Source organism: Hemicordylus capensis, chromosome 1, assembly GCF_027244095.1.
Source record: "Hemicordylus capensis ecotype Gifberg chromosome 1, rHemCap1.1.pri, whole genome shotgun sequence".
Classification (NCBI taxonomy): domain Eukaryota; kingdom Metazoa; phylum Chordata; class Lepidosauria; order Squamata; family Cordylidae; genus Hemicordylus; species Hemicordylus capensis.
The window spans coordinates 167,201,737-167,228,035 of record NC_069657.1 but is presented as its reverse complement, the minus strand read 5'-3'; the positions used below and the strand labels follow the sequence as shown (position 1 = coordinate 167,228,035).

Here is a 26,299-nt window from a genome sequence, read left to right as displayed (position 1 = left end):
CAATGACTGCACTGTCACGCAACTCCACTTGTTTACACTCTTGCAAGAGCACTCAGGCAACTGCACAAATGTTCTCTTCCACCATGTGCATAACATTGCACTGCCAGTCAGCCAGTGTCACTTCTGGTGTGTGTGTGTGTTTTGCTAATGCTTACACTTCAGCTTCTGCGGTATTTGATGGCTTGGTCATTTCACCGGTGCAGTTTTTCATCCTGCCAGCAATTTTGCTCATCTTCCCACACCTTCCCATTTCTTCTCATTTTAATTTGCAGCAGGGAATGGGAACTGGCCACATGAAAGATAGCTATCTTGCTGCAGCTCTTAACAGATGCATCTAAAGTTATGAGGGATTATTGTAGGTATTTAATTTTATTCCGCATCATACTAACTAGGGGTTCTGTACACAAAGAGACTCTAAACACTTAGCCTTTCCCCCCAGAAATGCAAACATCATGGGTAAAGGATTGACCAAATGTGATTGAAGATAACTTGTTTCCTTCAGATCTCCCCAAAGGTGAATTAAATTAGGTGGGGTGGTGAGGCCTTTATGCAATCAGTTACAAGGGTTGTCTTGTGCTTTGCATGGATTGCAGCTAATATCCAATGATCATCTAATAAAAGTGAAATGAATGGTTGTACTGAAGCCCTGTTTATTGGTGGGGAGGTGTTTATGCAGTTAAAACATGATGGCTAATATATGATTATACTGTCGCTATTTTAATTCCAAGCAAAGAGAGGAGAGAGTGCCTCTTTAAGCAAGTGGGCTGCAGTAGAGACTAATGCAGTTTGCCGGTCTGTTCTATTCAAAGGGACGGAGAGTCAGAGAATCGAGATCATTGGCTGCGCTGAGGAGCTGTCACATTCTCAGTGCTGGAGAGGTACAGTACAAGTGAATGGAAGCAGCGTTTGAGCTCTCTCTGTGCACAGCTTCAGAAACATAAAAAATGATTAATCAAATGCATGCTCGACTTTAAGGCTGAAATATAGACTCATGTAAATCTGACAGAATCTCAGTCGCTAGAGTCATAAATACTCCTGAAAAAGAGCAACGGCAGAAGTCCGAGCTGGAAGAACGGATTTCTAACGGTTAGCCCTATAACTCCTTGTGGGATTGTGCCCTATCCAGGGTGCTGAAACATGAACCAAACTGCAACTGTGTCCCATCACGTCAAGTGTCAGTCTTCCAAGGCAATCAAGGTATGAAAAATGCATTATTCAGGAGGTGGCTGTATATGCATATGGTTTAATTTAATGCTGGGACAATTTTTGGGACAATTGTTTCACCATTATTTCATACTGGTATCTTTGCTGGACTACCCATGGAGTCCCTTTGGTTTGCCTTTGGAGTGCAAAATGAGTCTTGGGTCTTTGCATTTTGAATTATTGGAATAAGACTTGCATTGGTTTTTGTTGCTTTCACTTTAGCATATCAGGGTCAGCTATTTTTCCAGGTTTGATTACTAGCAAATCATAATTGTGAATACCAAGTTTGGTATGCTTGCTAATACTTTCTGTGATGATAGGCAGACAAAACAGGCAGAGAAACACCACAGCACAGAACTGGCAACCTGTTTGATTATTTCCTTTAGTTTCTTGCAATCCTTTGTATATGATATAAAATGCCCCAGGCATTGGGTTGCTGAATTCTTGTCAATCACTTTCACTGTAAGGTCAGTTTAGTTATATGAATTGATATGTGAGCCAAACTGAAATGAAATGGGACACAGTTGGCTTGCTGGTGGCTTGTTAATTGGAAGTGTTTTTGGGATAGCTTAAGTGTCTAGTGGAAAGCTGGCATTTTATTGATGGCCCTGTCATTTGGTGGACAGTCTTGAATGATGTGGATTGATCAGTTAACAATATGAAATAAGCTCTCTCATCATTTTGGCTTACTCTGCATTGGAGCCACGTGTATGTAGATATATGACAAATGATAGACATTTCCAATATTGCAGTGAAGAGGGCTGGCAAACATTGCACTGATTTTTATACCAAATTATCTATCCTAAAGTAAGTGTACATGAGTAAAAAATGACATTTCAGCCAAGGTATAATATAAACTGCTTTTTGGAGTTAAAGGGATTTCTATACATATGTTTTCTCTGTTGTAAGGAAAAAGAATATCCTATACAATGCTCCTTTCTTTTATATGTTATGGCCATTATACATGAACAGGTATTTTATGTGTTGTAATACAAAATGTGTAAGTCCCCTAAGTGCACAGCATAGAACAATATTACACAGAATGCCTAGTCTGCAAAATTATAGCAGAGAGTGAATACAAATGCCAAGGTTTGTTTGTTTATTATTTAGCATATTTTTATACCACCCAGAACGCAAGTCCATGGCTCACTTATTTGGGAGAACATTCCACTGAATGCAGGGACTCCCTTTTAAGTCAATGTGTATCAGATTGGGCCATTTGTATTGTGGCAGAAATCCAGATGCTTCATGTCCAAAGGGATGGTTATGGTCTCTTTTCTGTAAATAATGAAATTAATGACTGTTGTGCAATTACAACCAATTTCTAGAACAAATTAAGCCTTTTAATATTAATATGTCTGAACAGGACATAGCCAATATGACACTGCATTCTTGTATGTGTAAATATTTCAATTTGATATACCCAAGTGAACATAACATCAGTGGCCATGATAGTCAGCCCACATGATTTGTAATGTTATTTATGAAACCCAAATGTTCACTTATATCATGTTTGTATATGAAAAGCAAATTCTATGAATTGCATTGGATCTGGACCTCTTAATGCTGAATCTAGAATTCAATCAACTTCAACTCAAGAGTCTGCAGTTCTAACATTGTGAGTACTGACTGAAGGATGTGCAATGCAGTGTGGTGCCTATATAATATCTACTAAGCTAAAACTAATTTTTCATTGGAGCAACACTTATTAAATGAACTTGACAAGAAGGAAAGTACAAACATGTTGCTATGACATTTTTAAGATCTCTGACTAGTCAATATCAGACAGAGGGAGGGAGAGAATAATTATGAATTGCATTTGGGCACAAGTTTCTTTATTGTACCACCAGAATAAGAACAACAATGCCTAAGATAAACCTTTTGATTTGCTTCTCTCTTTATGATGTCAGGTGTAACATTCAAGCTACTGCAGTGCTAAGCAAATGGTTGCACCAATTTGACATACCTATGAAGTTAGGTTACAGGATGTTTCAGTAGTTGAAAAGCACAAGCTCTTTGAATTGTCTTCTTAGTTGTGTTATTTCAAATGAGCTAAAGACAAACACAGGGCTCTGTGGTTGCTGGGAGTCGACACTGACTCGACAGCACACTTTAATCATATTTCAGCAGTCAGTTGAAACACACAGCGATGCAGGCATTAAAGTGAGAAACAATAGTTTTTCAGAGGGCAGTTTAGGAATGGGACCTGTGAGCCAAGCAGACTTACAGGGGCTGAGGAGGAAATTTCTAGTGTGTAACTCTACCATGAAATCAAACCAAGGATGAGGTAAATTAGTACTGGGTCCAAGAATGTCAGACCAGGAACAGCAGAAATTCAATACGCAAGATGAACAGAAAGTCTGGGTAGATAGCAATATGTCATAGTTTGGCTTGGACAGCTGAAATGGCAACAGCCAGTTTAGGGTTAAGAAGGCACCAAGCTTCTCCTTGTTCTCACAATATTCCACAGCTCTGACTGGAAGGATTCTTCTTGGGCTACACCTTCTGTGGTGTCTGGAATAGTGTACCTATAATGCATCCCCATGTTCCTTTGAATTTCATGGTATCTCATGGTTTGGTCTTATTGTATTGTAAGTCTGCCATCACTATTGCCAGCCCTGTGTCCTACAATTGTATCCTTGCAGTAGTTCTTCTTTCCTTTTTTTTATTTCATGGATACATACATGCATGTTCTAGGAGCCTCTTCTGTACAGACTTACAGACAGGACAGGGGTGGGACAAAGGGAGAAAAAAATTGTAGAAAAGACAGCCAGTGCACAAAAACAAGGCAGCAGTGAAGCATTCTGGTTGGCCTTTCTAGTGAAGACAGTGAGACATTACAAGGCTATGCCCATGATCATTGCCCATGATTGCTATGCACATGATCATTCCTAGGGTGGGGAGGGTGGGTGAAGGGAGAATGCAGGGAGGGATCTAACTTCCCTCCAGATGACCGTCCATGGCCTCTTTGACATGCCTCTGTGTATCCACACAATTCATGCTGCTCCATGCAGTGCAGATCTCTGGAGGCTGGGACTCCTTTTCCCAGCCCCCATGAACCCCAAAATCCACTGCACAACGGGAACAGTTCATTGGGAGATTCCACCAGGAGTTGGGTGTTCTAGGCGCCTGTGTATGCTCAGACTGCATGCATACACAAAACCCAGTGTTGGGTGTATTCATGCCTTTAACTCTGGCTAAAGGCCAGGGTTAAAAGTCAGGTGGGGCTGGAGTGCCAGGATTGTGAATGATCCTGGTGCTCCACATGAGCAGCTTAGCCAAGGCAGCTGAGCTAGGCTGCTCTTGAGAATAGCCTCTACATCTTAAGGCATCAAACACAACTCCAATTCTTTAATCATCAAGATGTGTTGGTCTCAGAGTTGATTGCTTTGTTTAATAACTGCAGATATCTGTTGAATATTAGTGTCCATTACATTGGAATACTAGGAATATTAAAAATCCCATCCATTGGAAAAACTGTACATTGGAACCCATTGATAGGATATTTGTACAGGAAGAGAAGATTCTGATTTTATCCATGTCCTCATCCTATTACTTCCTACGCATCACTACATAACAGGTGAGAGCTAGGGCCAGGTGAAATTTTGCTTTTCCTCATGCATTGTCATGTTGGCAGGTTGTTCTACATATTCATGAATGAACATATAATAGCAAATGTTTGATAATTGTCTGGAGCAGCAGCAAAGCATGTAAGAAAATTATGGGTACAATTTTCTTGGCAAGAATGCCACAGTTTAACAGAACACATTGGGCTTTTATTATTATACTAATCATGCTTTCATAGATAGACCCTGTATCGGCCCAACAAGGGAGTCAATGTAGTGACAGTTTTTATGCTGTTTCATTGGTATTGTTTCCTCTAAGTCGATTTCTGTGTTTTGGTGGGCACATGATCTAGTGAATGAGCATATATTCTGAGCATAATGATTCATTCCCTACCAACTCCAGTTAAAAGGATTTCAGGTAGAAAGGCTGGGAGAAATGTCCTCTTTGAGATCTCAGAAAGCTGCTGCTAGTCAGATAAGCAACAAGGAAGTCATTTGGCTCATTCTGAGATAGCTCCTTATAGCTGTATGCATTTTTGCATTCCCAAACAATGACTGATGAGCTAACATTTACTTACATTAAGAATAATGTGTGTGGCTCTGGAAATGTACAGCATAAAAATAAAATTACAGTCCTTTTAAGGGATTTCTCTCCTGATAATGTCCTTGCGAATCAAGGCTGGCATACTAGAACTCTGTAAATTAAAAAGAAGAAGTTGGAGAGATGTCCAAACTTTTCAGTTTATTTTAGATAAAACTCCCACCTTCATAGTAAAACTGCCTTAACTGATTCATTATACAGCATTTTTCTGAAACACTTGAAAATCTTTCCACTGAGTAGTGCTCTGAATAATGATTTTCCCCTCAGATCTGTAACATGGAAAACTTTTGAGGGTCTAGCTGGGAATGCTAAATACCTGCGTTATTTCTCTTTCATTACAACCTTGACTCCAGAAGCCACCCCTTGGGCAAAGAACTTGTTTTTATTCTTTATACTTTTGGCTCATCTTGTAATGCTGCAACTAAATTAGATCCTGTGGCAGAATTGCACCACTGCAGTGCACCTTCATGCTTCGCAAATAGCAAAATGAGAAGTTTGTGTCACAAAGGAGAGAACTGCTAACGCTTGCCTTGTCTTGTTAAAAAAATAAATGGAATTGTCTGGGCTTGCTAAATTCAAGCACTGTAAATCTCTTGATATCACCAATGTGAATGTACCCAAAGAAGTGTGGATACTGCACAGCAGCAATATCTCCCACCTTCTTTTCACAGTTAGGAGTTACATTTTCATGGTAGAAAGGAAACAAAACACATTGAAGGTGACTTCATGTGATATTTTTGTGATATTTTCCTCGTGGTTTTGCATCCTACACTCCAAAAATGGGGACATGTACATGTGGGAAGTGACATGTGAGAAGTTTTATCATGGAATGCAACTGCAGTAGCTTAGTAAGGCGCACTCACTAAGCTTCCCTTCGTTACTGGGTTTTAGAATTTACAGTTTCTCTGTACTAGAAGTATTTGTGGTGTATATTTGCTCTATAACTCCAGATTCATGACAGTTTCCTCTGTGGTGGTGGTCTTGTTTCTCATTACAGGAACCAGAAGTGCTGATTTAGTGCTTCAAATTCCCAAGTCCAGGCATATGGAGAATTCCCTCACATAGTCCCAGACCACTTGCTTAACAGGGAATGTCCAAAGACAATTGTAGCAATGAATCTTGCAGTCTGACTATTCTGACAATGGAAATGTTCATGAGGGAAAGAAGTTCCTTCCTTCCTTCCTTCCTTCCTTCCTTCTTTCTTCTCGGGACACTACCTAATGTATGGATGTGGAAGCTACAATCAATTATAGTGTCCATTCCTTTCCGCAGCATAAGTCACAAACCTGGGGCTGGAATGTGTGCTCACCTTTAAGTTAAGAAAATGAGCTTGCACCAAAAATGTGAGCCTCTTTTTGCTGATAGAAGAAAAATAAAATAATTGGGTTATGGACCATAGAAAATAAATTTAGAAGTCTACAAATAATTGTATAAGTTTCAAGGCTAAAACATTGTAATTTTGTAAGTTGCTATCCTACCAAGATACTTCAAAGGATAGTCTCATGTGAACTACTTTAATTCTGATGTCTGTCTTTGGAACTAGTATTAGGCAGATGTGTTGAAAGACATCTGAGAATTGCTCTGAATGGATTATGAATGAAGATTTTTTCACTAAATCAGGAATCTGTTACCATGTTTTCTTGCCTAATTATGAGTGGATTGTAGGATGGAAAAACAGGGATTTTGATCTTGATGGGTCTTTATGTGATCTTTCTTATTCTGAAATAAACTGAAATTGAGCTTTGGTAAAGTTCACCAGCTTGAAATATGACATCTTGAAATATGAATCCAGATAAGACGGAGGTACTTATTGTAAGGGGTCATAACTCCAGAGATGATCTTGATCTATCTGTTCTAGATGGGATCACACTTCCACAAAAGGAACAGGTTCGCAGTCTGGGAGTACTTCTGGATCCACACCTCTCCTTGATTTCTCAGGTTGAGGCGGTGGCCAGAGGTGCTTTCTATCAGCTTCGGCTGATAAGCCACCTACTCCCATTTCTCAAGATCAGTGACCTCAAAACAGTGGTACATTTGTTGGTAACCTCCAACTTGACTTTTGTAATGTGTTCTACGTGGGGCTGCCTTTGTATATAGTCCGGAAACTCCAGTTGGTTCAGAATGCGGCAGCCAGGCAGGTCTCTGGGTCATCTCAGAGAGACCACATTACTCCTCTGCTGGTGGAGCTTCACTGGCTGCCAATAGGTTTCCTGGCAAAATACAAAGTGCTAGTTATAAGTGCTAGTTAAAGCCCTAAGCTTAGGCCCATGGTATTTAAGAGAGTGTCTTCTTCACTATGAACCCCACTGCCCATTGAGATCATCTGAGGAGCTCTGTCTCCAGTTACCGCCAACTTGTTTGGTGGCTACACAGAGACAGGCCTTCTTGGTCGCTGCCCTGAGATTGTGGAATGCGCTCCCTGCTGAGATACGATCCTCCCCATCTCTGGCAAGTTTTTAAAAACACCTGAAAACCCATCTTTTCTAGGGATGTGCAAAAGGTTTTGGGCACAGATCGATCTGTGCCCAAAACGAGCAATTTCGGGTGATTCGGGTCCGAACCGAATCACCCCCGATGTCCCCTGATATTTTTGGGGGCCGAGCAGAATCACCCCTGATTTGTGCCCAAAAAATTTGGGTGATTCGGGATGACGTCTCTTTGAATTTCCCGCCTTTTTGCCTCCATTGATTTGAATGCAAAAAGGTCTGATGTGACGTCAGCTTGAATTTCGGGTCCCAGGGGCAAAATAGTGGGGTGGGGTGGTAGTGCCTAATTGATGGAGGCTACCACCCAAATTTCAGGGGAATTGGGCAGAGGGCTGATTTTGGGGGAATTTCTGAAGTTTTAGTGTCTTTGGGGCAGTTCGGAGGCATAGCATGGGATCTGGGGAAAAGAGTGGTGTGGGGTGGTAGTTCCTAATGGGTGGAGGCTACTACCCCAATTTCAGAGTGATTGGGCAGAGGGCTGATTTTGGGGGAATTGTTGAAGTTTACGCGTCTTTAAGGTTTTTCCCCATAGAGAAGCATTGAAGTGTCAGCAAATGTATAGCTTCACGCGGGGGGCAAAAGGGTAGCCTAGAGCAGTGTGGGGTTGGTGATAGTGCCAGGTAGGGTCAAGGAAGCTACCTGAATTTTTTCAAAGGATTTGGGCAGAGGGTTGATTTCTGGGGAATTGTTAAAATTTATGCGTCTTTAAGGTTTTTCCTCATAGGGTATACATGGAGCTTTCAGCAGCCCCATAACTGCACTTGGGGGGTGCTGGGGTGGCCCAGAGCGAGTGGTAGTGTAGTGCACATAGGGTGCCAACCACCCCCATGGGTTTCTAACCCATGGGGTACAGGGTTCTGTTGTTGAGGTATTCTGAGTGTGGATTCTATGATAGCAAATTAGAGTGGATTCATGGTGTTTCATTGGAAATCTCATTAGCTATCACAGAATCCACACTTTACTTTTTTTACAGTGAGCAAGAGTGTTGCTTCCATTTCATTGCTTCAACATGGGGCCCTTTTTCAGTAGACGTGTCTATGTGATATGGGGACAGTCTCTCTCTCTCTCTCTCTCTCTCTCTCTCACACACACACACACACACACACACACACACACACACACACACTTCAATGATTCTTTCATTTATGCAAAAATGTGCACAGGAAAATTATTGCAGTTTAATGCATAAAATATATGCCAAATCCTCCACTTTTAAAATAAACTGACCAGACCACTGCTGAAACACACAGAGCTATATAGTAAGTCTACTTCCGAGATATAATGGATTGCTTGGACCATTAAGACTTATTCTATATAATGTGCAACAAATGTCACACATCACTATTATGAGCTAATGACATCTAATGGGAAGACTGTCTGTGTGGTTAGCCTCTAATAGCCTTGCATAGACTGTGTAGCTTCGATTTCTCCTTCCCTGTTGGTATTTTCAATATTGAGTAATTAGGCATTTCTCCTCCTACTCAGTGATGTCACCCATAAACCTGGCTGTTACCTATCATGTCATTTGGCAGGCAGTATTTGTGGATAGGTGAAATGATGGTATCGAGAGATATGCCCCAAAATATCTGCAAAAAAATTTCGAGACAGGTTTTCCAGGCAAAATCTCCAAACACATAAATATACTTGGACTGTTTCAATTAATTATATAAGGCTGTATTTGCAAGCTGCAATTCTCTAAGATGGCTGATTTTAACAACTACATGTGATTTCCCCATTTGTCCAGTTTTATCATAAGAAAAATTTTATGACTTGCTTTTTTGTAGTTACAGAATGTGTTACTAGCTAGCCTCTCTTTCTTTGAATGAGGTGTTCTGAGTATAGATTCTCTGGTAGCATAAGAGATTTTCAACAACAAACCATGAATTCACTCTCATATGCTACCAGAGAATCCACACTCAAAACATCTCAGAAACAACAGAACCCAGCACCCCATGGGTTAGCAACCCATGGGGGTGGTTGGCACCCTACATGCACCACACCACCACACGCTCCCGTCCATCCTGGTGATGCCCAGGTGGAGTTATGGGTCTGCTGAAACCTCCATTATTCCTTAGGGGGGGAAACCTTAAAGACGTGTAAATTTCAACAATTTCTAAGAAATCAGCCCTTTCCCCAATTCCTTTGGAATCTGGGTGGCAGCAGGCACCCATTGAGGCACTACCACTTGACCCACTCTTTTGCCACCATAGTGCCCTTTCTGCCCCGAATCCACCCCAAATAACATCAACATCACATATCAACAATGGCAGCAGAGCTTTGCAAAGAACCAGGCAGATTTCCAAAAGTCATGCACATCCAAATCCCACCCCCCCAGAAATGCAATTGATCTACACACTACCAATGAGGCACTAACTTGGCCCCCAGTGAGCACTACCTTGGCCCTCAGTGAGGCACTACCTTGGCGTGGTTGTGGGGCTTGCAGGCTCTGAGAAAGGTGAGAGCTTTGCCAGAGGTCCAACCATACAGGACAGGTCTCACCAGGTCTCACCAGAGCCTGACGAAGCCTCTCCCATCAACAATATCGTGAGACGTAACGTTAATAAATCTATACCAGATTGGTCGTTGACCGGTTCAACAAGGACCGCGCCAGGTGCTGGAGTCCCTGGACATCTGGTGGCAAGTGGGCAACAGGACTCAGGATCTTCAGTTGAGCAACCAGGGCTGTGGAGACTGAAAGGTTACTGCCAGAAACGTCGCTTAACTGGAAAAAATATACAAAAAATGCCAACAAGGAAATAATGATCTGCTATTACAAGTCTCAACTAGAAGAGGTTATTTTAAAAGTATGTACCAAATTTGGAAAGAGAAGCATCCAGATACAGAAATAACAGAACAAAGGCTAGCAGACCAGAGAAGATTCATAATAAGAAACAAAGTATTCACAGAAGTTGAGCTGGAAGAACTGCAAAGAGCAACACAGGCTCAAGATATGGAAGAAGAATTACCACCAACTGGAGAAGTTGCTCAGGCGCAGGTGGAGGAGGTGTTGGAAATAGAGGATGCCACTGTTGCTGAACTGTTTCAAAATCAAAACCAGGCAACTTCCCCTTTGCCTTCACCTCAAAAACCCGAATGCCATTTAACAGAAAAGCAACAAGAACTAAAGCAAAAAATAACTGTGTACATGAACCAAACAACCACCAGGATTTGACTTCCAGCTCTAAAAACAGTTGCCAAAAAACAACTTGCTCAGGCATTAAAAGATGTCAATGCTGCACTTGCAGAAATAACAACCAAGAATTTGCAAGAAACAAACCAACTAATGTACAGTGCAGCAACAATAACAACACAAGAGCTCGGATATAAGATCAGTGGACCTGTCAAAAAAGAAAGTAGCACATCACCTAAATGGAAGATTAGATTAGAAAATAAAATCTCCAGGCCCAGATCAGATGCTAGTAAATTGAAAGATATGAAAGACAAGAAGCTGAAGAATGAAAACACCAGACAGTATCTGATCCAAAAATACCACCTAGATTCAAGGAAAATTAGAGAAGTCCTGGAAATAATAAAGCAGCAAATAACAGCAGTGTCAAAGAAGATTAGCAGATACAAAGACAGAATTACACAGCACAGGCAGAATCTCGAGTTCCAGTCGAAACAGAGACGTTTCTACCAAAGCATAGCAGGAGAAACTGCAAGAACCATAGAAACACCAAATAAAGACGAAAAAAGTGCAATTCTGGGGGAAATTATGGGACAATCCAATAGATTATAATAAAAAAGCAGGCTGAAACCAACAAATGCAAGATCTAATAATAATACCAGAATTAATAAGTGAAAGAGCAAAGAAAATTAGAAATTGGATTGCACAAGGCGATGATGAGCTGCATGGCTTTTGGCTTAAATACCTAACAAGCCTTCATAAACAATTATCAAAACAGTTCAATTACATTTTGCAAGGAGGTGATATTGAACAATGGCTAAGAACTGGGAAAACGCATCTCACCATGAAAGACCCAGCAAAAGGTGCAGTTCCAAGTATAGACGAATAACCTGCCCACCAACCATGTTCAAATTATTAACTGGAATAATAGCAGATGAAGTGATGCAACACTTTTTAACTAACAAACAGCTTCCAGTTGAACAGAAAGGAAATTGCCCAAACACCAGAGGCACAAAAGAACAGCTGCCGATTGACAAAATGATTTTAGAAAATTGCAAGAGAAGAAAAACAAATCAAAGTGTTGCATGGATTGACTACAAGAAAGCCTTGAACTCATTGCTTCACACATGGATACTAAAATGTTTAGAAACAACTGGTGTCAGCAAAAACATTCAGAGATTTACAATGAACATGTGGAGTACACAGTTAACAATCAATGGCAAGACACTTGGACATGTTAGCATTAGAAGAGGCATTTTCCAAGGGTACTCACTATCCCCTCTGTTGTTTGTAATCGCCATGACCCCACTTTCACAAATACTAAACAAAACAGGCCTCGGATACCAAACATCTAAAACATCAAGTCAAATAAACCACCTGCTGTACGTGGACGGTCTGAAGTTGTATGGAAAGTCCCAGTCAGAAATCAAATCACTGCTAAACACTGTCCGTATATTCAGTAGTGATATATGAATGGAGTTTGGACTAGACAAGTGTGCTGCATTAATAATGAACAGAGGGAAAATAGCAAAAACAGAAGGAATAGAACTGCTCAATGGAAGCAACATCAAGAACCTGGAAGAGAAAGAACATTACAAATACTTGGGCATTCTCCAGGCTGATAACATTGCACACACTGAAGTTAAAAGAAAAGTTGGAAGTGAATACATCAGGAGAGTTAGAAAAATCCTCAAGTCCAAACTCAATGGCGGGAACACCATACAAGCCATAAACACCTGGGCTATACCTTTTATCAGATACACTGCAGGAATAATAGACTGGACCCTGGCAGAGCTAGAGATGCTAGATCGTAAGACCAGGAAAATCATGACCATCAATCATGCTCTGCACCCCCGCAGTGATGTAGATAGGCGATACCTCCCTCACAGCTATGGAGGAAGAGGAATGCTGCAAGTCCATCAAACAGTAGAGGAGGAGAAAAGAGGCCTTGAAGAATATATCAAGGATAGTGAAGAAGATGCACTTAAAATGGTCAATAATGAGAAACTATTAAACACCAATAAAACAAAGTGGAAAATCAGACATCACCAAGATCTGGCAACGGCTTAAGAATGGCAACTTGAAGAAAGAAACATAGGGTTTAACAATGGCTGCACAAGAACAGGCACTAAGAACAAATTCAATAAAAGCAAAAGTAGAAAAATCAATAACAAACTGCAAGTGCCAGCTTTGTAAAGAAGCAGATGAAAAACAGTGGACCACCTAAACAGCTGTTGTAAATAGATCACACAGACTAACTACAAACAAAGCATGCATGACAAGTTATCAGGGATGATACACTGGAACATCTGCAAAAAATACAAGCTACCTGTAGCCAAAAATTGGTGGAACCATAACACTGAAAAAGTTGAAGGAAATGAAGATGCAAAAATATTATAGGACTTGTTACTACAAACAGACAAACATCTGCCACACAATACACCAGATATAATTGTAGTTGAGAAGAAAGAAAAACAAGTGAAAATAATCGACATAGCAATACCAGGGGATAGCATAATAGAAGAAAAAGAAATTGGGGGCGGGGCGGGGGGGGAATCACAAAATACAAAGATCTACAAATTGAAATTGAAAGGCTGTGGCAGAAAAAAGGCCAAAATAATCCCAGTGGTAATTGGCACCCTAGGTCCATTTCCAAAAGACCTTGAAGAGCACCTCAACACCATAGGGGCCACAGAAATCACCATCAGCCAATTACAAAAAGCAGCTTTACTGGGAACAGCCTATATTCTGCGACGATATCTATAACAACAGCAACAACATTGATAATAAAATTCAGCCATCCCAGGTCCTTGGGAAGGACTCGATGTCTGGATAAAACAAACCAGTCAATACCACCTGTCTGACAGTGTAAATCAGGCATCCCCAAACTGCAGCCCTCCAGATGTTGCTGAACTACAACTCCCAGCATCCCTAGACACAATTTTTTATGGCTGGTTATGCTGGAAGTTGTAGTTCAGCAACATCTGGAGGGCAGCAGTTTGGGGATGCCTGGTGTAAATCAATCAATCAATCAATCAATAATAATTCCAACTGATCTACAAATTGAAATTGAAAGGCTGTGGCTGAAGAAGACCAAAATAATCCCAGTAGTAATTGGCGCCCTCGGTGCAATTCCAAAACACCTTGAAGAGCACCTCAACACCATAGGGGCTACAGAAATCACCATCAGCCAATTACCGATAAGAAACTTTACTGGGAACAGCCTATATTCTACGATGATATCTATAAAAATAACAACATAATAATAATAAAATTCAGCCCTTCCAGGTCCTTGGGAAGGACTCGATGTCTGGATAAAACAAACCAGTCAATAACATCTGTCTGAATGTGTAAACAAGAAATAATAATAATAATAATTCCAACTGAGTTTCTATTGTTGTGGTTTTAAATAATTTGTATGCTTTCTCGTGTGATTTGACCCTCCTGATTTCCCCTTTCAGCTTTATAAGCTTCCTTGACAATACTCCGCTCACATTTAAGCTGGATTGAATCACACTATGGTTACCTAATGGTTTTACAACTTTGGGTTTTACACCCTAATGGTTTTACAACTTTGACATCTTGCACCAGTTTCTCAGCAACAGTCAGGCTTCAGTATGGGGTCTCCTTCTCTCTGGTTGATACCGCAACCAACTGTTCTAAGGCACAGTCGTTTAGCGTGTCTAGAAATTTGGCCTCTCTCTCAGTACCTGCATATGCATTTGCCCAGTCTATGTGAGGATAACTGAAGTCATCCATTATTGCAGCTCTGTCTCTCTTTGACGCCTCTCTGATTTGGTTCTCCAACTACAGGTCACTCTCAACCATTTTGATCTTTTTGATCACTCTCAGCATTTTCATAGCACATCCCTAGTAAAACATTTTATTTCACTCCTTGTCACCTATAATGTTTCTGTGGAGGACTCTTTTCCTCCTAGGTTTTCTAGTTTGTTGGATTCTATCCCATTTTTAACGTACAGTGCTACTCCACCCCCAGTCTGCCCCTCCATGTCCTTTCTGTAGAGTATGTATCTAGGAATAAAAGTATCCCACTGGTTCTCACCATTCCCCCAGGTTTTGTTATGCTCACTATATCTATGTTTTCATTAGTAGCTGAGCATTCCAGCTCACCCATCTTTGCTTGGAGCTCACCATCTTCTGGCATGCCGCATTGGTATATAAACACCTATATGCCAAGTCTCTTACTTGGCATTGGTGTGTGCTGTCACCTTTCCCGTCATCTCTCCTTTTTGACCAGTTGTCATATATGGAATTTTTCTACCAAGTCACCGTATTTCCATCTGCTGTACTTCTGGTTCTACACTGTCCCCTTTTGGTTTATCTGAAAAGTTTGCAGCCTCACACCTTAGGGGATTTTGCTTGCTGAATGAGATACCACCCAGTTCCTGTCGGCAACCCCCCAGGCATCATTTTAAAACCTGATCTGTGACCTTTTGCGTCAGCATTTTGGTTCCATCTTGGTTCAAGTGGAGCCAGTCCCTTTTGTATAGGCTTCACTTGCCCCGAAATGTATCCCAGTGCCTAACAAATCTAAACTTCTCCTCCTGACACCACCATCTCATCCACTCGTTGAGATCTCCCAGCTCTTCCCATCTTGCTTGCCCTGTGCATGGAACAGGTTGCACTTCAGAGAACGCTTCCCTGGGTGTCCTGGACTTCAGTATGCTCCCTAGTAGCCTGAATTTGGCTTCCAGGACCTACATGTTGGTGCCCACATGTACCACAACAGCTGTCTCCGCAAGATTTGCACCAGGCAGATCTACACGCAAGTCACAAACCTAGCTATCTATACCCCTAACAATTGAATCACCCACTACTAGGAGGTGCCCAACCCCCAATTCTGTGCATATCACCAAAGGAAGGGGTCCCTTCTAAGGGAGCATTCCCCTCCTCCTCAGACTTATGTCCTTCTTCCCTGAGACCTTCATTCTCTGTGACAGCAGAGGAGTTGTCAGCTGGGGAGTGGGATGCCTCTATCACATCCCTGATGGTCTCATCCACATACCTTTCTTTCTTCCTGAGCTTCTCCAGGTCATCCACCTTGGCTTCGAGGGAATGAACTTCCTGAGAGCCAGAAGCTCTTTGCACTGAGTGCATACCCATGACGTCTGCCTCTCAAGCAGATAGCCATGCATGCAACACTGTGCAATACACTGGCAAGCACCGCCTCCCTGACTGGCATTCTACCTTATATTATAATTATATTGGCTTTTTTAAAAAAAAAATATAGCTCTTGTTTACTTGAAAGCTAGGTCTTAGCTGCAGTTGTCAGCTAACTAAAGGTTTTAAGCTCTGTTTTCCAATAAAATTACAATATATATGTATAGTATATATATATGGAATTTTTCTACCTCTGATATATGAGAAAGTATTCTTTAAATGGCATAGATGATCTCAAGATTACATTGGCTTTTATGAGCCCTGACTAAAGTCAGGTGGAGGAGAAAGAGATCATTTGAAAGTGGTACAAAAAAAGAAATGGTATGTAAAACTAGATAAGAAAGGGACGCATAGAGCGGGAGGAAAATGTCCTGTAAATAACTTTAAAGGATGGCTTACTTCCAGCACCTCTATTTTCAAATGCTATGGTATACCTCATCTTCTAGAGATCAATACCGCAACATACTGAACTTTCATTCTGAGAATTCATAATTGTGTATTTAGCATTTTAAGAGCATATAAATAGTCCAATTGATAATGTAGTGTGGTTAAGTGTTTCCTGGATTAGTGGGTGCATCCTGATGCAAGATTAAACCCTTATAGATTATCAGTAGGAGTATTTTGACATGTTTATTCTATTTGTTTTTCACTTTGCGTTTCATCTGTCTGTGTAAAATGTGGCTATTTTGAACTCCCCTGTTTGGTTTGGTTTTAAACTGCTCTACTGGTTTTTTGTTTTTTTTAAAACATCACTCTGTAATATTTTCCATAACTTTAGTGTTGCATGCGTTTAAGGATGTATACTTGGCACATATGTAATTATCTGTTCTACACTTGAACTACATGCACTATGACTAATGGCACTGACCATTAATAGCTTTTAGATTAATGACATGCTTCAAGAAAGGTGTTTTTAATGCAGGGTTAGGGTGAATGTCTGTGAAAAGAAACCCTATTTAAAAACATAGTTTCTTCCTAAGATATGGCTAAATCTGCCTTTCGCAAAGAATTATCACTGAGAACCTTTTATATTATATCCCCATGTTATTTCTAGAAACCAAAAAGATAAAGCTGTATATAGTTTTCCTCCTCTGTACTACCTTATGAGATGATTCCCCATATATCCTCACACTTGTCAGTTCTCTAATGTTTCATAACTGTGCCTTGTGTTTTATAACTGTGGCTCCTTTCTCACCAGACCACTATGTTCATTATGATTTTAATGCATACAAATTACAGATCCTTTTTGTTTCTGGATGCCTACTCAATCATGAGATAACAGGATAATTACTGTGTCTCAGATGCTACAGGTTACCATGCATGATGCAGGTCTACAGAAGATAGAACCCATACAAAACTGTGTTGAATATCCACCAATTCAGTTTTCAGATAGAAAATAGGAATTGTGGTAAGGTTATTTTACCTTACCACAATTCGGTGGTGGGGGGACTTCTTATAGAGAGTGCCATGGTTTCTCTTGGTTTAGGATTCTTGTTCCTGGATCAATCAATTGGATGATCCCACCCAAAATAGGGTTCACAAAATGAATGCTGTTAAAATGTTACAAAGACAAGCAAAATTGGGGACAAATGATGGGAAATAATTAAACAAAGAAATATTTTCCCCTAAGCTGTTCTGGTCTACATAAAAAGGACAGGACATTTCTAGCACTGCTCAAAATGTTTGTGGAAAACTGAGAAATATGTCAGGCTCAGCTGAAGATATGTGAAGCTTCCTTTGTAGGAAACTCTGTTTTGATGTTTTTAATGACTTTTTGCTGATAAAATATCTTATTTTCAGGAACTAGATTCCACATTTATTGCAAAGTCTACTAGGGAGGTGTTCAGCAACTCCTCTATCGGATCACTTTGGATCACTTTCAGTTTGTGAATCCTGAGGATGTCAACAAGCTGCTTTGGACTGCATGTCATACCACCTGTTCTCTTGGCCCTCGTAGGGGTGTGCAAACAGGTTCGAATATGAACTAGTTCAAAGCTTTGAGGTCGAGCCACACCCCTGTTCATCAAGCTATTTTTTAAAAAATCTCTTTTTTCTTTTAACTTACCCCCTCTGGGATGCTTCTTCAAGGTGGCGGGGAGGTGGGGGTCAGCAGAGATTCCCCCTCCCCCCTGCCGGCCTTACTTTATGCAAAAGTTCAGGTGGTCTTCCGACTACCCAGTTAAGGTGGTCTTTGGCCCTTTCCGGGCTTTTTCCCATTTTGGAGGCCGCTGCACATGCGCAGTAGGACCCTGTGTGGCCGCTGCAGAACACGCCGTGGACCCTCCCGACACCTCAGAGAAGTCCTCCAAAGGGGGTAAGTTAAAAAAAGAATTTTTTTTGAAATAAAAGTCCCATGAAACCCCCACCCCCCAAACTGAACCAAACCGTGGGGGGGGGGGTCGATGGGGAGAAAAGCCAAACTGGACCAGTCCAGTTTGGGCCTGGTTTGAAATTGAACCCAAGTGGGCCAGGTGGTTTTGTGCACACCCCTTGACCGTTGCCTGACTTGGCTCATTTCACCTGCCAATAATACTATCAGAGATGGTGTGGTACATATTATAAATACATCTCTGAGGGAGGGCAGGATGCCTCCTTGCTTAAGGAGGCTATTATTAGACCTTACTTGAAGAAACCTTCCCTGGATCCCTGAGAGTTAGCCAATTATAGACTTGTCTCCAATCTTGCATGATTGGGCAAGGTCATTGAGAGGGTGGTTGCCCCTCAGCTCCAGGTAGTCTTGGTGGAAACTGATTATCTGGACCCATTTCAAACTGGCCTTTGGGTGGACTTCAGGGTTGAGACTGTCTTGGTCAGGCTGATGGATGATCTCCAACTGGGTATTGATAGAGGTAGTATACTCTATTGATCATTTTGGATCTCTCTGAGGCTTTCGATACTATCAATCATGGTATCCTTTGGGTTGCTTGAGAGAGTTGAGATTGGGTAGTACTGTTGATTATTATTATTATTATTTTATTTACACAGTCAGACAGGTGTTATTGACTGGTTTGTTTTACCCAGACATCGAGTCCTTCCCAAGGACGTAGGATGGCTGAATTTTATTGTCAATGTTGTTGCTGTTATAGATATCGTCGCAGAATATAGGCTGTTCCCAGTAAAGCTGCTTTTTGTAATTGGCTGATGGTTATTTCTGTGGCCACTATGGTGTTGAGATGCTCTTCAAGGTCTTTTGGAACTGCACCCAGGGCGCCAATTACCACTGGGATTATTTTGGTCTTTTTCCGCCACAGCCTTTCAATTTCAATTTGTAGATCTTTGTATTTGGTGATTTTTTCTATTTCTTTTTCTTCTATTCTGCTATCCCCTGGGATTGCTATGTCGATTATTTTGACTTGTTTTTCTTTCTTCTCGACTACAGTTATATCTGGTGTATTGTGTGTCAGATGTTTGTCTGTTTGTAGTCAGAAGTCCCATAATATTTTTACATCTTCATTTTCTTCAACATTTTCAATTTTATGGTCCCACCAATGTTTGGCTACAGGTAGCTTGTATTTTTTGCAGATGTTCCAGTGTATCATCCCTGCTACCTTTTCATGCCTTTGTTTGTAGTCAGTCTGTGCGATCTTTTTACAACAGCTGATTAGGTGGTCCACGGTTTCATCTGCTTCTTTACAAAGGCGTCACTTGCTGTTTGTTGTGGATTTTTCGACTTTTGCTCTTATTGCATTTGTACATAGTGCCTGCTCTTGTGCAGCCAGTATTAAACCCTCTCTTTCTTTCTTCAAGTTGCCATTCTTAAGCCATTGCCAGGTCTTGGTGATGTCTGACTTTCCACTTATATTTTGCAAATATTGACCATGCAGGGATTTATTTCTCCATTAATCTGCTCGGTTCTTGACTTGTTCTTTCTTGTAGGCCTGCTTTTTTTCATTGGTGTTGAATAGTTTTTCGTTCTTGACCATTTGAAGTGCATCTTCTTCACTGTCCCTTATATATTCTTCAACTCCTCTTTTCTCCTCCTCTACTGTTTGATGGACTTGCAGCATTCCTCTTCCACCTGAGCTGCGAGGGAGGTATAGCCTATCGACATCACGACGGGGGTGCAGAGCATGATTGATGGTCATGATTTTCCTGGTCTTACGATCTAGCGTCTCTAGCTGGGCCTGGGTCCAGTCTATTATTCCTGCAGTGTATCTGATAACAGGTATAGCCCAGGTGTTTATGGCTTGTATGGTGTTCCCGCCATTGAGTTTGGACTTGAGGATTTTTCTAACTCTCCTGATGTATTCAATTCCAATTTTTCTTTTAACTTCAGTGTGTGCAATGTTATCAGCCTGGAGAATGCCCAAGTATTTGTAATGTTCTTTCTCTTTCAGGTTCTTGATGTTGCTTCCATTGGGTTGTTCTATTCCTTCTGTTTTTGTTATTTTTCCTCTTTTCATTATTAATGCAGCACACATGTCTAGTCCAAACTCCATTGCTGTATCGCTACTGAATATACGGACAGTGTTTAGCAGTGATTCAATTTCTGACTGGGACTTTCCATACAACTTCAGATCATCCACGTACAGCAGATGGTTTATTTGACTTGATGTTTTAGATGTTTGGTATCCGAGGCCTGTTTTTGTTTAGTATTTGTGAAAGTGGGGTCATGGCGATTACAAACAACAGACGGGATAGTGAGTCCCCTTGGAAAATGACTCTTCTAATGCTAACCTGTCCAGGTGTCTCGCCATTGAAAGTTAATGATGTACTCCACATGCTCATAGCTTTTTTTATAAATATCTGAATGTTTTTGCTGACACCAGTTGTTTCTAAACCTTTTAGTATCCATGTGTAAGGCAATGAGTTCAAGGCTTTCTTGTAGTCAATCATTGCAACACTTCGATTTGTTTTTCTTCTCTTGCAATTTTCTAGAATCATTTTGTCAATCAGCAGCTGTTCTTTTGTGCCTCTGGTGTTTGGACAATTTCCTTTCTGTTCAACTGGAAGCTGTTTGTTAGTTAAAAAGTGTTGCATCACTTCATCTGCTATTATTCCAGTTAATCATTTGAACATACTTGGAACTGCACCTTTTGCTGGGTCTTTCATGATGAGATGGGTTTTCCCAGTTGTTAGCCATTGTTCAATATCACCTCGTTGCAAAATGTGATTGAACAGTTTTGATAGTTGTTTAAGCAGGCTTGTTAGGTGTTTAAGCCAAAAGCCATGCAGTTCATCGTCGCCTGGAGCAGTCCAATTTTTAATTTTCTTTGCTCTTTCACTTATTAATTCTGGTGTTTTATTAGATCTTGCATTTGTTGGTTACATTTTTTGACCTCTTTCATCCAGCCTGCTTTTTTATTATAATCTATTGGATTGTCCCATAATTTCCCCCAGATTTGCACTGTTTCGTCTTTATTTGGTGTTTCTAGGTTTCTTGCAGTTTCTCCTTCTATGCTTTGGTAGAAATGTCTCTGATTCGACTGGAATTGGAGATTCTGTCTGTGTTGTGTGATTCTGGCTTCGTATCTGCTAATCTTCTTTGACACTGCTGTTATTTGCTGCTTTATTATTTCCAGGACTTCTCTAATTTTCCTTGAATCTAGGTGGTATTTTTGGATCAGATACTGTCTGGTGTTTTCATTCTTCAGCTTCTTGTCTTTCATATCTTTCAATTTACTAGCATCTGATCTGAGCCTGGAGATTTTATTTTCTAATCTAATCTTCCATTTAAGTGATGTACTGCTTTCTTTTTTTAAAGGTCCACTGATCTTATATCCAAGCTCTCGTGTTGTTATTGTTGCTGCACTGTACATTAGTTGGTTTGTTTCTTGCAAATTCTTGGTTGTTATTTCTGCAAGCGCAGCATTGACATCTTTTAATGCCTGAGTAAGTTGTTTTTTGGCAACTGTTTTTAGAGCTGGAAGTCGAACCCTGGTGGTTGTTTGGTTCATGTACACAGTTATTTTTTGCTTTAGTTCTTGTTGCTTTTCTGTTAAACGGCATTTGGGTTTTTGAGGTGAAGGCAAATGGGAGGTTGTCTGTTTTTGATTTTGAAACAGTTCAGCAACAGTGGCATCCTCTATTTCCAACACCTCCTCCACCTGCTCCTGAGCAACTTCTTCAGTTGGTGGTAATTCTTCTTCCATATCTTGAGCCTGTGTTGCTCTTTGCAGTTCTTCCAGCTCAACTCCTGTGAATACTTTGTTTCTTATTATGAATCTTCTCTGGTCTGCTAGCCTTTGTTCTGTTATTTCTGTATCTGGATGCTTCTCTTTCCAAATCTGGTACATTCTTTTTAAATAACCTCTTCTAGTTGGACGAGACTTGTAATAGCAGATCATTATTTCCTTGTTGGCATTTTTCATATATATTTTCCGGTTAAGCGACGTTTCTGGCAGTAACCTTGCAGTCTCCAGCCCTGGTTGCTCAACTGAAGATCCTGAGTCCTGTTGCCCACTTGCCACCAGATGTCCAGGTACTACAGCACCTGGCACGGTCCTTGTTGACCCGGGTGACGACCAATCCGGTATAGATTTATTAAAGTTACGTCTCACCATATTGTTGATGGGAGAGGCACTCTTTGTCTGGCTCCTCTGGTGAGACCTGTCCAGTATGGTTGGACCTCTGGCATAGCTCTCACCTTCCTCAGAGCACGCAAGCCCCACAACCACGCCAAGGTTGTGCCTCACTGGGGGTTGATGATGATGATGATGATGATGATTTTGCATTTATATCCCGCTCTTTCTCCAAGGAGCCCAGAGCGGTGTACTACATACTTAAGTTTCCCTTTCACAAGTACCTCTCCCCCAGATCATCTGGGGAGGTCCGGTTATGGCTACCTTCAGCTCATTTGATGTCTATTTGAGACTGGGTCTTTTCTGTGGCTGCCTTGGGGCTATGGAATGCACTTTCTGTTAAAATCAGAGTTTCTCCATCTCTGACTATTTTTAAAAAGATCCTTAAGTTGCACCTGTTTTCTCAGGCTTTAAATTAATTTTAATTGATTTTATATCATAATTGTATTATTCATTTTATCCTGCTTTTATATTGTATTTTAACTTATGTACACCACCTAGGGATGCATATGTCAGGCAGTATTGAAATACGATAAATGAATAAACAAATAATAAACCAACTCCTATGGAGGAGTTTCCATCTATGTAATGGAGATGTGAAAACAATGAAATATTATATATCCTCACTGAAGTAAGGAATGGCAGCTGTTATGTATGCCAGGGTGCTGTGTTTTTAGTTAACACTTTTTGTACCTCTGCAGCTCATGCAGATTTTTGGAGCTGCAGCTGTTAGGAGGAGCTTTTGCAGACCTTGAGTTGTAACAATAAAGAGCAATTGTATTTTAGCCTCCCTGTTTTCCTGCTACCAACACAGCAATAGCTATTATTTTTTGTTTTGGGTTTATTTGCATTCCTCTGTAGGTCAGCTACAATGCAACTAAACATTTATGCAAATAAACATTTTTCCTCTACAGAGAAATACCAAAGCAGGAATTCACATTAAAAATTGCTATAACAGAGAGCAAACTCCATATAGATTTTGCACATAGATGTATTTGTTAATGCACATTCCTCTACAGGCATTCTTCTCTGGAAGGGGAAAAAAAGGTTATGCAGGAATTAGTCCTAATGTTGAAATGTGTATGTCGGATTGGGGTGGGGAGATCAAATCTAACTTAAGTGCATTTATTCTCCAATGGCCATGACACTCTGAACTTTTATCTTTGTGGTGACTATCTTGGCTTAAAGAACAGCTGGCCCAAGACAGCTACACCTACAGCTTACCTCAAAGTCCCCCCCACCCCCGCATTTTGTACATGCTGAAGTCAAAACAAAGCTGTGAATGTTCTGATGTTTCCAGATTATAATTTTCCATGATTTGGTTCAACCAACAAATAAGAATAGCATCTGATTTATTTATTTTTTTAAATTAAAGGACAAATACCTGGTGGAAAAGAAATGTCTTCAATAAGGTTTTAAAGGCTGAAAGGGAGAAGGCAGACTGAATCTGGGGTGGGGGGAGAGTTCCAGAGTAGGGGGGGCAGCAACAGAAAAAGCCCTTCCATGGGCCATAGTACCATGTACCTCTCTAAGACCAGGGACCGAATGAAGGGCAACCTGGAAAGATCTCACTGGACAGGACAGGACTGGCCAGAAGAAGCAGTCCTGAAGGTAAACAGGTGCTAAGCCTTGAAGGGTTTTAAAGGTAAGAACCAGCACAAAACATCCTGCAGGGTTTTAAAGGTATGATGCCAGTATCCCTCCAAAATCACTGGAAGCTGACTTGCTCTGACTTCAGGAACAACAACAGCCATATAAATTAGCCAAGTGTCTTGTTTTCTGGATCTGCTTGCAGCTGGGTTGGTCATTGGCACAATCATTTGTATGCTGCAAGCTGGATTTCAGGGTTTTCATACCTGTCTGGAAAAGCGTGCTCTCTCTTTTTCATGGGTGAAGATAATTTTTTAAATGTAGAGTCAGTATACCTAACAGAGAAATGTCAGGCAGGTTATATTTTGAACAGCTTGCATTGTTCAATTCTTAAGATTTCCAGGTCCATGTATCAAGCTTTTGAAGTGCTGCTAGAGATATTTGTCTCACTTCTGAACAATAATACAGTATGTTCAGATGACATATAAATGCAAAATGTCTACTTTTAATGTATGCCTACTATGTTGTTGAAAATGATGTGCCGATTGTTTCAATTTCTAGGGATGGAACAAGCCCATTGCTTGGTGGTGGAAAATGTTGTTATCATATGTAGCATCTCCCTAGCATCCCTTCCAGGTTGGGCTGGGTGGAAAGAGGCATCTCTGAAACCCTGCTCAGTCACTGCCAGTCAGTTAATATTGAACCCAATAAGTAAAAGGCAGCCTCCTATGTTAAAAAGGTCATGACAGGAGCCCACAATGCCGGGTTTGGGATTTGCCACATCACCAAAACAACCACCCCGAACAGCTCTCAAGACATGCAGGAAAATACAACAGCTGCTGTTTTCTTATTCCTACGCATCAGCTTGTTCCGCTTAACAATTTAGTAAAGCTAAAATGGAAATGAAATGTGGATTTATTCATCACATTTCAATACCACCTGACATTTGCATCTCTAGGTGGTATACTTAAATACAAGTTAAAATACCACAAATGTAAAGGAGGATAAAATGATTAAAATAATTTTATGATTAAAAAGCCATTAAACTTAATTAAAAGCCTGCAAAAACAGGTGCATCTTAAGGGTCTTTTTAAAAACAGAGAGTTTTAAAAATGTTGACAGGGAGTGCATTCCAGAGCCTTGGGGCAGCTGCAGAAAAGGCCCCATCCTGAGTAGCCATCAAGCGAGCTGGTGGTAGCTGTAACCTGATCTCCCCAGATGATCCTAGTAGGTGGGAGGGTTCATGGTAAAGAACAAACACAGAGAGTGTTCTGAAAAGAATGCTGAATGTATCCCCATTTCTTTTATGAAAGCATTGTGTGGTTACAGGAAACCCAGATGATTATTTTACATACTATATTGTTTAGTGAGTAAATGTATTGAATGACTTATAGGTGCAAGTTACGGAGCTAGACCCTGGCAGCATCAGCTCTCAGCTGCAATGTCTCATAGTGACCACCGGAGGTTTTTAGGGTCATGGATAAAAGTGCTGGACACCTCACCTCTTTGTTCTTCATAAACAGCAAATTTATGAGATCACAGATGGGGAAACTCCTAAATTTGTAGCACATAGGGATATGCAAACATAGTTTTGTTCCATATTAAAGGTGCATGATGTGTTGTATGTGAAGTCTCCATTTCAGCAGTAAACTTCTGTTGCAAAATGAAGGTACCACACTAAAGATGGCAAGGTGACTTGTGCTTTCACATGTGTGTTTGATTTGTGATGGCAAGTAATCTTAAATATTTAGTGATTTTATTTTTATAGCAACTACCTATAAACTATTTTGAGATAGTGTGTATCAGTTTGCTAGATTGGACAACTTGTGTTCTGAGAACTTCACTAATGCAGTACTTTGAGAAGTATGAACTTCTATGGCACTAATGTTAAGAAGTAATAAACATTACTTCTTAAGTATAGTCTTTGCAACTGTACCAGTATCACAGTGAAAAACTACACCTGAGTATTGTGATTCTGTGGGCAGTCGGCTAAACAGTGATTAACATTCTGGAGGACATGGAGA

General features: G+C 40.7%; 1 protein-coding gene across 1 annotated transcript in view; it reads left to right on the top strand.

Moving 5' to 3' along the window:
- Window positions 1-865: 865 nt before the first annotated feature.
- DPP10 (dipeptidyl peptidase like 10) overlaps window positions 866-26,299 on the top strand; it is a 992,794-nt gene continuing 967,360 nt past the window's right edge. The window contains exon 1 of the mRNA XM_053254262.1: window positions 866-1,197. Within this exon, the coding sequence (XP_053110237.1) occupies window positions 1,138-1,197 (60 nt within the window). The 5' untranslated portion in view covers window positions 866-1,137. The remainder of the gene's footprint in view (window positions 1,198-26,299) is intronic.